This window comes from Amia ocellicauda, chromosome 2, assembly GCF_036373705.1.
Source record: "Amia ocellicauda isolate fAmiCal2 chromosome 2, fAmiCal2.hap1, whole genome shotgun sequence".
NCBI lineage: Eukaryota > Metazoa > Chordata > Actinopteri > Amiiformes > Amiidae > Amia > Amia ocellicauda.
The window spans coordinates 19,397,045-19,412,032 of NC_089851.1; the positions used below are offsets into that span (position 1 = coordinate 19,397,045).

The 14,988-nt window shown below is 38.1% G+C and overlaps 1 protein-coding gene across 5 annotated transcripts in view; it reads left to right on the plus strand.

The window, feature by feature from the left end:
* The window catches only part of LOC136766650 (sodium/potassium-transporting ATPase subunit beta-1-interacting protein 3), a 124,827-nt gene that overhangs the window by 56,173 nt on the left and 53,666 nt on the right, over window positions 1-14,988 (plus strand). For all 5 annotated transcript variants that reach the window (XM_066720323.1, XM_066720293.1, XM_066720313.1 and 2 more), the window contains exon 3: window positions 6,652-6,732. In XM_066720323.1, the coding sequence (XP_066576420.1) occupies window positions 6,652-6,732 (81 nt within the window). The remainder of the gene's footprint in view (window positions 1-6,651; window positions 6,733-14,988) is intronic.

A 14,988-nucleotide genomic window follows, 5' to 3' on the forward strand; every position in this document is an offset into this window, starting at 1 on the left:
TATTGGAGCAGCACATATAGATTATCTCAAGGTCATGAGAATTGGAGCATCATAAAAAAGAGCCAATATCCACTGTCAGCAGTTCACACGGGCTCTTTTTTTTATTACTCCCTTAGTTTAATTTGTTAAATGCAGTCTTTCACTCTTATAACCTTGCTTTACTCTATAAATCCACATTTGGAGTTCCCATAAGCATTTAATATGACTAGAATATGCTTTCCTTCCAACAGAGTGGAATTACAGGACTTTATTTTCTAATCAAGGCTTTTCAGAAAACAAATATGTTAATACCGGTAATGTGTTTTCTTTTATTTTCACATTTAATACATGTTCCTGTTTGCAGCTCTAATTTATGGCTTGCTTTGGGCAATGTGTGTGCCAATCAACATTCTCACCTTCTTGGTTTTAATGCATGTTTAGTCAACAACAGACACCTTTTAATGAAATATTTGATGTTAAAAGATACCTTGGCTTCAATCCATACCTTATATTGAAAATGCTGTTTGATCTTTGTTTATAAGTTTGCAATTCACAACAACATTGCCTATGTTTATTCACCTGAAGTTTAGACACTTTACTTCTTGTTTAAATATGACAATTAAGTCAGACTAGACCCCTGGTTAATGCAGAAATACTTTATTTGAAGTACACAACATTATTTTTTGTATACTTTTTAGTTTTCTATAGATATTTGAAAGAATGTTATGACAGGTTAAAATTCCAATTCATAATAATATGAATTACTGAGTATCATTGAGGTTTCTACAAATATAGGTATATAGGTAACTGATGTGTTATGTTGCTTAGAGTTTAAAACCACACTAATCAAATCATTGGAAAACAGATGCCAGACAGTTCAGATACATGTTCGAATAATACGACTCATTATCCCCGTGGGTTAGTGCTTATAGAGTTGTGCTGCAGTGTGTCAGCACTGTGTTTTGTTCATCACAATCAAGTTTGTTTTCAAATAATTTTGTCATGACAACTTTCAGTTCCATCAGGGAGAAGATAAGCTTAGTTTGCTTAATAAATTATATTCATATGAAAGACTGCAGGGATATTAACCACAGCAGTATGTTTGTTATGTAATCTTCCTTGAAATTAGCCTTTTAAACTGCTGAAACATGTGGCTGAAACTGAAATAGTTCCTAATTGGCTAATTATGTTATTTTTAATACATTTATGTGTAGTTTGCAGCTCTTACAAAAATATAATAGTGCTCATTGAAGCTAATTTAAGGTCAAGAAAACATAAAATGTTATTAGTTAAACATCTACAGGGTAAGGTAGCTATAACTGTTGTAGGCAATTCATAATTTAACAATGCATTTTGTATAATAATGGTACAACTAATCCTTATTGTTTGTGGTTTACTTTAAACCCAAAAGAGCAGTTGAAAAGGACTGAAGGAATAGAGTAGTTTCATATTATTCAATGAGTGTAGGCTGTAGGTTCATAATCTTGAAGGGTGCTGATTTATAGCAAAATACACCTGAATATTTTATAATTTTATGAGGGTAATGGTTAATGGTATTAGACATTAATAATTCTTACTTACAATAATATTTACCAACATAACCTGTATGTACCATAAAGGTAATGTGGTTTAAGTGGGGGAAGAACATAAACTGAGGTAATCAAATAGGTCAAACAAAATCTTAATAGGTTAATCAACTTTAATTTGTAATTAACTATTAAAGGCTAAATTAAAATGGTACCATCTTATGTCCTTGTGAATTAGCCTACAGCTGTTGAGTTTCCTGAAAGACTTGTTCCATCTGTGCTTTCTATGAATTTTCCAGTTCAGCCCTTGTCATTTTTAAACATATGGCTACTACTATAGGCAGTTAATTGCTGACAATTATCTTTGCGAACAGGAAGTTCTTTAAAGGGACATCAATTAATTTTAAACCTTAAAAGTTCTGTTGTATTTCTGTCCAGTTACTGTTACAGGATAGACTTAAATAGCTGGTATTAGATATCCATATGAGATGAACTGGACACTTTTAGTTGTAATAAAAAGATGATGGGAATTGGAGAAAATAAAAAAAATACGCTTAGCACCATACAAGTACATCAAACTTTTATTAATCAAAAATAGGTGAAATATTTATTAAAGAAATCGCAGTATTCTCCAGAATGTATTTCTCAAAACTAAGCTGAAAAAATACCCAGGATGGCCCATGACCAAAGAACAAAATAAGCATAGCAACAGCAACGTTAACTCGGTAAATCCAGTGCAGACCAATGAGCCTGACTTTACTAAGGTAAGTTCTGGAAACATTAATTAGTGTTTAATTAGAAGATTATCTCTCAGTGGGGGACAGTGCAACAGGGGGTGCCAGTCATTTCTATGATGTTATATATTTAGATTCTGCGGAAGACTTTTGCTGAAGTTCCCCTCCAAATATATTTTTTAATTGAAAACTGATGGCAGGTAATTCAAGCATATAGATTGAGAAGTCGTAAATCTGGATTAAAAAGAAAAAAGACTAAAGAGGAGAATCCTCAAGGTGGGCGGAGGACATTAGTTGAGGACCACTGAACTTCATGATTTACATACATTTTAGTAAAGTTCCTGAATTTGCATGTGACACAAACTTAGTGGGAGCAGCTAACCAAGTCTAGAAGACTGTAAGACTGTCATCCCATGCCATTAAATTAAATGTTGATAAGTGCAGTGTTCTACAAGAAAGCAGCAGGAATGAGCTTTGCATAAAATGAACCGAACCTGAAGAAGCAATTTATTATTAAAGTTTATGTTGATTCATTGGCATATTCTACTCTCTATAGGGAAGCTATAAAAATGCTAATGCTTTTTAAATAATGGCAAATGCCCATTTATTATGAAGGAAAGTAAAATTATAAAAAGAAAATGCACAAGATCTAATGTAGAATATGATGTTTAATGTTTTATAACCACATTATGAAGGGTCATTGCCACTGTGGAAAGGGTCTAGGAGAATGACTGAGGTAATTCCTGGTTTCAAAGGTATGTCCTACACAGAAAGGTTAATTTAACCGAGTCTTTGAATCTAGAAAAGAGGTGATTTGATTGAAGTATTGGAGTATTGAACTCCTTAAAGGTATTGTCAAAATCAGTTAAAGGTCTACTCCACGCTCAACCAAGGTCACAAGTGAAAATAAGGAATGTACGTTTTTCAGTGAAAATAGCTGGTGAATTGTTGGGGTCTGGAGCAAAAGAATCAGCCATGTGGTTGGAGCTGTTTCTCGGTTCATTCAGGAAACCGATTAATGGAAGTGTGCTGTGAATAGTCTACTACAAAAAGTTGTGCCAAATTGTGTATTGTTTGTCACCTAATGTTATCTTAAAAAGATGATGCTATGCTGCTTCCAGGATGCCCTATCTTGACCCTTTCTCTTCTCTTCCTCCTTCAGCATATTTGCAGTGTAATTCTGGATTTAGAACAGTGTAAAAAGGCATTAAGGCAATTTGGGACTGTGCTTCAGCAATGTTCATACAGTGAGGGGAAAAAAGTATTTGATCCCCTGCTGATGTTGTACGTTTGCCCACTGACAAAGAAATGATCAGTCTATAATTTTAATGGTGTATTTTAACAGTGAGAGACAGAATAACAACAGAAAAATCCAGAAAAACGCATTTCAAAAAAGTTATAAATTGATTTGCATGTTAATGAGGGAAATAAGTATTTGACCCCTTCGACTTAGTACTTGGTGGCAAAACCCTTGTTGGCAATCACAGAGGTCAGACGTGTCTTGTAGTTGGCCACCAGGTTTGCACACATCTCAGGAGGGATTTTGTCCCACTCCTCTTTGCAGATCCTCTCCAAGTCATTAAGGTTTCGAGGCTGACGTTTGGCAACTCGAACCTTCAGCTCCCTCCACAGATTTTCTATGGGATTAAGGTCTGGAGACTGGCTAGGCCACTCCAGGACCTTAATGTGCTTCTTCTTGAGCCACTCCTTTGTTGCCTTGGCTGTGTGTTTTGGGTCATTGTCATGCTGGAATACCCATCCACGACCCATTTTCAATGCCCTGTCTGAGGGAAGGAGGTTCTCACCCAAGATTTGACGGTACATGGCCCCGTCCATCATCCCTTTGATGCTGTGCAGTTGTCCTGTCCCCTTAGCAGAAAAACACCCCCAAAGCATAATGTTTCCACCTCTATGTTTGACGGTGGGGATGGTGTTCTTGGGGTCATTCCTCTTCCTCCAAACAAGGCGAGTTGAGTTGATGCCAAAGAGCTTTTGGTCTCATCTGACCACAACACTTTCACCCAGTTCTCCTCTGAATCATTCAGATGTTCATTGGCAAACTTCAGACGGGCCTGTACATGTGCTTTCTTGAGCAGGGTGACCTTGCGGGCACTGCAGGATTTCAGTCCTTCACGGCATAGTGTGTTACCAATTGTTTTCTTGGTGACTATGGTCCCAGCTGCCTTGAGATCATTAACAAGATCCTCCCGTGTAGTTCTGGGCTGATTCCTCACCGTTCTCATGATCATTGAAACTCCACGAGGTGAGATCTTGCATGGAGCCCCAGACCGAGGGAGACTGACAGTTATTTTGTGTTTCTTCCATTTGCGAATAATTGCACCAACTGTTGTCACCTTCTCACCAAGCTGCTTGGCGATGGTCTTGTAGCCCATTCCAGCCTTGTGTAGGTCTACAATCTTGTCCCTGACATCCTTGGACAGCTCTTTGGTCTTGGCCATGGTGGAGAGTTTGGAATCTGATTGATTGATTGTTTCTGTGGACAGGTGTCTTGTATACAGGTAACGATCTGAGATTAGGAGCAGTCCCTTTAAGAGAGTGCTCCTAATCTCAGCTCGTTACCTGTATAAAAGACACCTGGGAGCCAGAAATCTTGCAGATTGATAGGGGATCAAATACTTATTTCCCTCATTAACATGCAAATCAATTTATAACTTTTTTGAAATGCGTTTTTCTGGATTTTTTTGTTGTTCTTCTGTCTCTCACTGTTAAAATACACCTACCATTCAAATTATAGACTGATCATTTCTTCGTCAGTGGGCAAACGTACAAAATCAGCAGGGGATCAAATACTTTTTTCCCCTCACTGTAGGCTTCTATTATCATGCTGCGCTGCTGGGTTCAAATATCCATTAGATGTTTGTTTTTATTTGTTATATACCATCCTGACCAATACGTCATTGCTATAACTAGCTGAGATGAGTTCAGTTTTTTGTTTTCATGTCAGATAATACGACACTTAGAGCTTAGGAACCACAGAAGTACAAAAATAAGTAGGGGAGCTGGAGCTTCGAGCAGTGGTTCTCGTAGCATCCATTAGACGTCCCTAGTAGTATACTGGTCCAGCAAAGAAAAGTGAGAAAACTGTCTATGGGGAAAAAACTTTGAAGGTTATGAGTGATAGTTAAAGCCTAGAAATTTATATAGTTACATGATTATCAATTATTTAAAATCAAGTTGAATCATTCTGTTTTAACTTTTACATAATAAATATAACCTAATATCTTTTTTGATCAGATCATTTATATAGTAGTAGACTTTAAAAATGGCTTTATATAGGGCCTAGACAAGGCTAGTATTTCACCAGCTCCAGTAAACATGTAGGACTACACATTTGTTGTCAATAACAATCTCAGCAAATATTTATTATTATTATTATTATTTATTGACTTTTAATCGCTGGAATTGTATAACAGTGCTACACAACAGCTGCTCCACATGCTTAAGGCCCTGATCAATGCTAAACTTTGTCCTTAAATCTCCTTTATGTTTGTGTGTACTACCATGGCATGTAAACTGGATATTTAGTGGGACCGGACTGGACCCCTACCAGTACAACATGCTTTTTAAAAACTCGAAGCCCCTCATTGACAACAGGTTTGTAAGAGCCAGGTCAGTGTGGTGATAGTGTGATGAAAGCCAAAGGGGAGTGGTTTAAATGTGTGGCAGGGAGCCAGTTTCCCTAAGAGAATATCTGGAAGCATAATTTTATTCTCCTGAATCCCACTTGCATCCATCACTGACTTGAGTTGTTTCCTGTAGAACAGTTGCCTGCATTTAGACCTCTATGATTGAGTACTGGCATGCTGGTAATTTGTAGACCATCTAATTCATGTTTCGTATTACTGGCATATGTCAGTAAAATTTGATGAAGATCATAGTAATGCTCTAAGCTGCCATGGGGTTTTTCACCAAGGAGATGAGCTGTCAAATGTTTTGAAATTTTAGGGGGAAAAAAATACACTGAGACAACAATAGTGGTGTAACTACTTTATTTTTCTCAGTTGGCAGTTTATCAACGGGGTTCTAGCTCTTGCAGCCTATTACCTTGTAATTTGGCAGATTTAAAACAGAATGCCTGTTTGGTCAGCTGATGAGAACTGAGCAGGGGATCCCTTAGTCTCATTTTGTTGCAAGAAACCATGAATCTCATTTTTAGAAATCAATATCTGAAGCAGATGCAGTATTGGATTAGTAAATTGCCACAGCCCACATGGGACCTTGAATGAGGGAGGTCTGTTCTCTCCTCAGTGTATTCTCCTGCTTGCTTTTCCTTAATGCTTCCCAATGGAGTGTTATTGATGCTATTTTTCCTTATTGATTTTTCTCCATGCTTTGAGCTCTTCATGATGTTTTATCTCCTCTGCTATTTCTCTCTCTCTCTCTCTCAATAGTACTCCGTTTGGACCGCCCTCTGGGTTGCCTGGAATGTGTTCGTAATCTGCTTCTATTTGGAAGTAGGCGGCCTTTCAAAGGTAAGTGTGCATATTCTTATCGTACATGTGTGTTCGAGTATGTGTGCAGTTCAGGTGAGAGGGCTGGGAGTCCAGGGGTGCACGAATTGTGCTGGTCAGCAGCCGGGGTTTATTGGATGTGCACAAACAAATCACTTGACTCATTTGACATCAAAGATTTGCCTGCTTTGTGGTGCTAATTAAAGAGTTTTGAAAGCTACTTAATTATCATATTGATATAAAGTAAGTAAAATGGTCATGAAAACCATTACATGTGATTGATCTCCCTATTGTGAAAACCTTTTGTACATCAAAGCTTTATGTAAAAAGTAGATTTTCAGTGGACGTGGTAATAAATGTGTTGTGATTAAGGACATATGATTTATGAGTAATACTTAGGCGGTATATTCTATAATGTATCTGTTGAAAAGAAACAAAATAATGTATATGTGCACGAATTTGGAACTGTTATATTAAAGTTCAATACTGTATGACACTGCATATCAGTTCTGGAAATAAGAGATGCATTGAAACACCTTTTCATGCTTATAAATGTACAATTGGTACATTTAAGTTTTGTTACAGTAAAGGTTACTAACCCAGCAGAGCATGCAGTTTCTAATTAGACATCCATTAGCCACTACTGTATATACAGGGATTTCTGTCATTCAGACTTAAAAATGTATTCTAGCTTCGCACCTGCATGTGTCCTTGTTCTCTTCATACTGCTGAAGTTAGAATATAAGGTATAAATAAAGGAATCATTAATACAAAATTTGAAATGCGGCTTTTATGTAATCTGTAAACCTTCAGACTAAAACACCATCTAAGCATTAGCAATCACACTCTAATATAAAGATTTATAATAATTTAGCATTTAAATAGATTGTCTGACAATATAGAATTTGCTTTTATTACTCTGCAGTTTTCAGGTATATATATCATCATCATCATCATCATCAGCCTATATCGATCCACTGGTGGGTGAAGACCTCCCCAAGATGTTTCCAGTTGTTTCAATCTACAGCTTTACAGAGGCAGTTATACCCTGAAAATGTGACGCAGAATAATCTTGGAGGCGGAACCTTTTCGTAACAGGTTGACATTCACACATATGATACTCGCTCATTAGGGGAAGCATAGGATACAAACCTTAGCAATAAACAGAAAGTGGCTCACTTTCTGGAAAGCTCCATTTCCACCAAACTGTCACTGGGACAACATTTGATGGTCCAAGAACTGTATGCCAGTGAAGGTGTATAATAAACTAATATTCAATTTCCCTCTCCTGTGGGTGATGTTGACCTCTTCAATTTTGTGAAGAGGACTTCCTGGTTAAAAACTGACCTGTGCTATTCCTCCAGAGTCTGATTTGAATAGCAGTCACAGATAATTATAGCTGTGCAGACAATGCTAAATTACATAACTGTGTGTGAATCACAATGGCTCATTGTTTCAGTGATGTGACTGTGATCTGATGAAAGGTATAAGTCAGAATGAGGGGGTTATCTTTTCTGAAATTTTGGAAGCAATATTTAAAACAGTTTTTATAAAATAATGTTGGATTGTTTACTACCAAGTTAATAAATTGTGCTGGATCTAATAAAATGTATTTTTGTCATACTAGCTGATTTAAAAGGGTTGCAAGCCCTAAGCAAAAGCAACATCACAAAGGGGGAGATAATGCACTTTTTGTATTTTCACCATTTCAGAACTCCCTTTATGTAAAGCTTGGATAATAAACAAATACAACCATTTATATTTTATAAAACCACAGCCATCTATTCTGGGTTAAGTATGTATTTCAATGTTATGAATGCCATGTTTCCCAGGCTCCTTTTTAACAAGTAAGATATCATTTGTAAGTATTATTTTGTCAGAGTGTGCAAAACAAAATCCCAGCTGGAGTAAAAAGTATCATGACCCTAACTACAAGATTAAGGATCTGCATTTGGTTTGGGATTCACAGTGGTTACATTTTTAAATGCTAAGATGTGATATGGTTATTTTTATTTCTGCTTTATATCTTGCTTAACTTGGAGAGCTATGTTGTGTCACTGTAAATGATTGCTTGGTATGAGACTGAACCCCCTGCTTTGCATCGCTGCCCGGAGGGGACTGCATAGCTATGACCAGCTATACTCTTTCAGGAAGCCCGACTCGGAGTAGGGAAGGCCCATCTGTTAAACTGATTGCTTTGTTGTCTGGGGACTCGGTTTATCATCATCAGCAGAGGGAATGGAGTGGAACGGATCATATTGTTCAAAATCACAAGATCTCTTTATCCCAGAAATGTGCCTTTTTTCCCTCCCTGGATTGAAACAATAAGGAGCTACATACTTTTAAAAAGGAATAAGGGGACCTTCCTGGTAGTTACATGTCTACAATTTGACCCCACTTTCATGGAAATCTTGTTGGGCTTTTCTGGCAAGCTTCAAATTGTCTTTTTTTTTTTTTTTTGGGGGGGGGGGAGGGGACTAGCAATGTAAAGGAGAACAAATATGCTGTTATCATTATTATTATTTATTTTTTAGCTGACACCCTTATCCAGGGAGACTTACAAAATATAAGCACAATACAAAATGCAAAAGTATTCATATGTTAACAGCTGCCAAAAATGAGTAGTTATAAGCGTGTAATACTTCATATGTATGTGATATTAATTATGCCAAATGATTTTTTTTTACATAGATTACATCTTCAAAGGACATTTATTCATTTATGTCTTTAGTCATTCTGAGATCTTAATCCTCCCAAAATAAAGCAAAAGATATATTAATAATATACCAAGTTGCATTTTGGTAGATTAGAAGTCCCTTGTAGTTATTGAGTGATATGGTACAGATGGTCATTTCAGGCTTATTCAAATCAAAAGGGTGCTACATGTAAGGGGGGAATGATACTAACAATATATATGCGAGTTCTCTCATCAATCATAATAAATAAGTACCTACGTGTATGTACACATTTTTCAGAGGATCACTGGGGCTAACATTGGTTGCCGATTTTATTTTACAATGACCCAGATGTCCTTGCCTGCAGTCAGCTTGAGTAATCCCAAATCTACAAGGGAAGTTAGGGATGCTATTGTTCTTTTATACTCTCACGATTAAGTTGGTACATGAGAGTCCTCCAAGGACTGAAAGAAAAGACCTGAAATACAAAATGGTTCAGAGCTTTCAGGGGAAACATCCTGAGGTGGGTTCTATTTCACACATTCATTCCTCTTCCAGGTTAATGTAGGGAAGATCCACAGCCATGGAAAACATTCTAGGCACAGTCCTTTTTCAGTTTGTGTGCTATGATTTCCTGTGATCAAAGGCAAAGGTGACTCATGGTAAGGATGTGAAGAAATTCATATTATCTGTAGTTGCAAGCGGCGACAGGCTGCTTTAGCCTCTTCTCCATCTTAAATGACAATTTCAAGGTATGCTACAATGAAGTTAATAATACTATTAATATCACTGCTTCTCTCTCAGATGCCATGCAGGACTGTACATTTTTAAATTATTAGTATGTGTTCCCCATTTTGTATGACAGAAAAATTATTTTGTTAGCATGTATCGCCCTCCACCTGGTAGTACTGTGTAACAACTGCTTCTGCTTCTAATAATTTGAGTGTTTGGTACACTTGATTAGTTCACATTTAAAGCAAAAATCAACTAATTGTTCACAGTACAGAAGCAACCCATACCCACAACACCTCCTTCTTCCTTTCATACTCCATACTAAAGACAAAACATTTCAGTCCTTACTCGGAAATGTAATATCATGGGGAAATGTGACCATGTGAACTAACCCTTAGAATTTAGCAGAGTTGAAAATAATCCAGAGAGAGATTTATGGTCATTCAAGAAGAAGTTTATTAAGAGCAGCTACATGGAAGAGGTCCATGGGGTAGTCCCACGAAACTGTCTTAGAAACGTTATGAAGTACGGGCACTTTTATGGAAGCTGGACAGGAGAAAGAGAGAGAACAGAACTCACATGTCTGTCCTGTTTTGTTTTTCTGCCTGCCAGGAATACCCACATAAAGTTAAACATGAGCAAATGTGACACATGAGATCCAAAACCGCTGCTAAAAACTGGTTCTTATCAGACATTGTTCATCTGGGTATCAAGGTTGAACTCTGGCACAGTACAGAAGGCAGTGACCTCGTTCACTGACACACAGGGAAAACATGCAGTTCTTCAGTGTGTTACTACAAACAGGGTCAATGATAACAGGACCTTGATTTTATGTGTCATCCGTAGGTGGAAGAACAAGGTTCAGCAACTTTCTCAGGTTAACAAATAGGTAGTTGGTGGCATAGTCAGGTTATGAGCTTTTGCAGGCGTTTGATCCAGCCAATGACACTTAATTGACCCTTAATTACATAAATGACCCCCTAACTTTGAAGAGAACTTAGTGTCCACTGCACCCACATGGATATAACACCAACTGAGATTAAATCCAGGAGTATATTTCCCTCAGGTTGCAGAACTCGATTCTGTGTTTCAAAATGAATACCCACCTCCATCCAAAAGCTGTCTGTTTCGGCACAAATCTGGCAAGATGCCTCGGGTAGACTTATTTTTTCCTAACTGACACAAGTTTGCTTTCCAGTTGTTATTTTCTGTATGTTTAATTGTTATTACTGGTCTCTCATTAATATTAACTCAAATGAATTATGAGTTACTCGCTGTGTACTGCATTTAATCTAAACCGGTAACTCACAGCTGTAAACAGGACAAATGAGCAAACAGCTGTGATGTATTTTTACTAGCAAGAGGCATCCTAGTAATTAGGATATCATGGGGTTGCAATGAATAAAAAAACAGCCTTAGCACAACTTCAAAGGTCATGATCACAGATATTTTACTGTTTTTCTTTATAAATGTTCTCCTGAGAAACAAAAGCCCTGATTTTTTTTAAGCCGTTGAAAGAAGCTATAATTTGCAGTTCTAAAGGTGTTTACCCCTCTAACTGAGAGCACAAACCAAAGGGTAGGTTTGCATCTCCTGCTGTTAATATTCCCAGAGAGATTATCAGGCATTGCCATCTCTTGCTAAGTACTTGCTAACAATTTCAGGGCTGTCTGTTTATTCTAAAAATTAAGACAGGGACGTTTTATTTTGTCTCATCAAGCTGGTGTGTGCAGACAGGGCAAGATTGTTATGCTGGGAATAACATGCTTTTGTTTATCCAAGGGCTACACAATTGGCTAGTTACTTTCCTTGTTGTTCTGGCCACAAAGAGAACCCACCAAGCTTTGACAACCCATGAGAAAAGCAAGCGTCCCCCTTTCAGTGGATAAAAGCCAGGCCTGGAATAACCCAAAAAGTAAGCTGAATGGGGCCATGCAACAGAAAAGCAGTGGAGTAAAGCTGGGGGATTCTTCTCTTTCATGCATAGTAACTCCTTTTTGTGTGTTTTTCTTTTTTGTTATGGGCTGAAAACTCTGTATACTGGAGCTGCATATTCTGACAAATGTTAATAAAAAAAGGATTACGGACAGCTTTAATTTCACGTTTTATGCAAGTAATCCAAAAGCAGACAGAAATATCCCGTCTATTCCATGTATCATGTTTTATCTCTCTCCCTTTGTCCCCTCTTTTTAAATATTGTTCTCTTGGCTTAATGGCAGTGTGTTGCACTAGACAAATTCAAACATGGAAGATTGGCAAAATGTATAGGTTTTGTGTTTGAATTGTGCTGGGGTTTTTCTGCTGCTGCTGCTGCTGTTGTTTTTCTTAATACATTTGAAATATCTTCTCACAAACTCATCTGTCATTTTGGATAACATACTAGTCTTCCTCAGGAGTATCTGCTAGCTTAAAATGTTGATCAGTTCATCACAGAATAGCCACTGAACTATTTTTTGTATCATAGAGAGAACGAAATGGCTTGAATTTGCATTTGAATGAGAGCAAAGCCTACTACTTTTCTGCTCTACGTATGGAATTGCTTTCATTTGCACAGTACCATTGGCTCTTCTTTCCACTTAATATGCCCTAGCATATTCCTTGTAGCTAACACAGTTTAAAACATAATGAAAGCCACATGAAATGCCCTTTTTAATGTCAGTGTCACAACCTTTCCATATATTGCTTTACAACCACTGCAGTTTTATTATTATTAGTTTTAATGGTTTTAAACAACATGGCATTCTGTTTCGGTTAAACCTTTATACATTTTTATCTCTCCAGAGGATCGGACCTGTTAGAAAGGTATCAGTCATTAAACCTGGCAAACCGTCTAATTTTATTGTCATGTATTATTTATATATTAATAATAATGTGTTGCCCTTTCTTCATCTAAACCCAGCTGCCATATCATAACCCACATCTTGTAATTATTGTAGAAATTTGTCCAGCCTCCCAAAAACAAACAAAATGGTACTTCTGGCTGGTGAAGCAGAAGCAGGGAGCAGCGCAGTGATTTCCAGGAGCAGTAGTTTTTGTCAGTGTTTCTAGGACATGTACTGTGGCCCTCTGGAAACATTAATTATAGGAGTCCTACATCATCCATCGAGCTGTGGAGGGATGTCCATTATAAAGTATGGCTACAATGCTGTTTTACATACAGAGATATGATGGTGCCACACAGACCCGGTTCATGAGTGAGACATCCATCATAATAATTTTCCCGCAACAAGAAAACGTCTCAGGGATTTTTGTTTTGTAAACCATGCCTGAGCGTGCAAGGAACATCATGAGAGTTTAATGCCAACTGATATACAGTGAGGGAAAAAGTATTTGATCGCCTGCTGATTTTGTACGTTTGCCCACTGACAAAGAAATGATCAGTCTATAATTTGAATGGTAGGTGTATTTTAACAGTGAGAGACAGAAAAACAAAACAAAAATCCAGAAAAACACATTTCAAAAAAGTTATAAATTGATTTGCATGTTAATGAGGGAAATAAGTATTTGATCCCCTATCAATCTGCAAGATTTCTGGCTCCCAGGTGTCTTTTATACAGGTAACGAGCTGAGATTAGGGGCACTCTCTTAAAGGGAGTGCTCCTAATCTCAGCTCGTTACCTGTATAAAAGACACCTGTCCACAGAAGCAATCAATCAATCAGATTCCAAACTCTCCACCATGGCCACGACCAAAGAGCTGTCCAAGGATGTCAGGGACAAGATTGTAGACCTACACAAGGCTGGAATGGGCTACAAGACCATCGCCAAGCAGCTTGGTGAGAAAGTGACAACAGTTGGTGTGATTATTTGCAAATGGAAGAAACACAAAATAACTGTCAGTCTCCCTCGGTCTGGGGCTCCAGGCAAGATCTCACCTGGAGTTTCAATGATCATGAGAACGGTGAGGAATCAGCCCAGAACTACACGGGAGGATCTTGTTAATGATCTCAAGGCAGCTGGGACCATAGTCACCAAGAAAACCAATTGGTATCTCACTATGCCGTGAAGGACTGAAATCCCCCTGCTGAAGGTCCCCCTGCTCAAGAAAGCACATGTACAGGCCCGTCTGAAGTTTGCCAATGAACATCTGAATGATTCAGAGGAGAACTGGGTGAAAGTGTTGTGGTCAGATGAGACCAAAATCGAGCTCTTTGGAATCAACTCAACTTGCCGTGTTTGGAGGAGGAGGAATGACCCCAAGAACACCATCCCCACCGTCAAACATGGAGGTGGAAACATTATGCTTTGGGGGTGTTTTTCTGCTAAGGGGACAGGACAACTGCACTGCATCAAAGGGACGATGGACGGGGCCATGTACCGTCAAATCTTGGGTGAGAACCTCCTTCCCTCAGCCAGGGCATTGAAAATGGGTCGTGGATGGGTATTCCAGCATGACAATGACCCAAAACACACAGCCAAGGCAACAAAGGAGTGGCTCAAGAAGAAGCACATTAAGGTCCTGGAGTGGCCTAGCCAGTCTCCAGACCTTAATCCCAGAGAAAATCTGTGGAGGGAGCTGAAGGTTCGAGTTGCCAAACGTCAGCCTCGAAACCTTAATGACTTGGAGAGGATCTGCAAAGAGGAGTGGGACAAAATCCCTCCTGAGATGTGTGCAAACCTGGTGGCCAACTACAAGACACGTCTGACCTCTGTGATTGCCAGCAAGGGTTTTGCCACCAAGTACTAAGTCGAAGGGGTCAAATACTTATTTCACTCATTAACATGCAAATCAATTAATAACTTTTTTGAAATGCGTTTTTCTGGATTTTGTTGTTGTTATTCTGTCTCTCACTGTTAAAATACACCTACCATTAAAATTATAGACTGATCATTTCTTTGTCAGTGGGCAAACGTACAAAATCAGCAGGGGA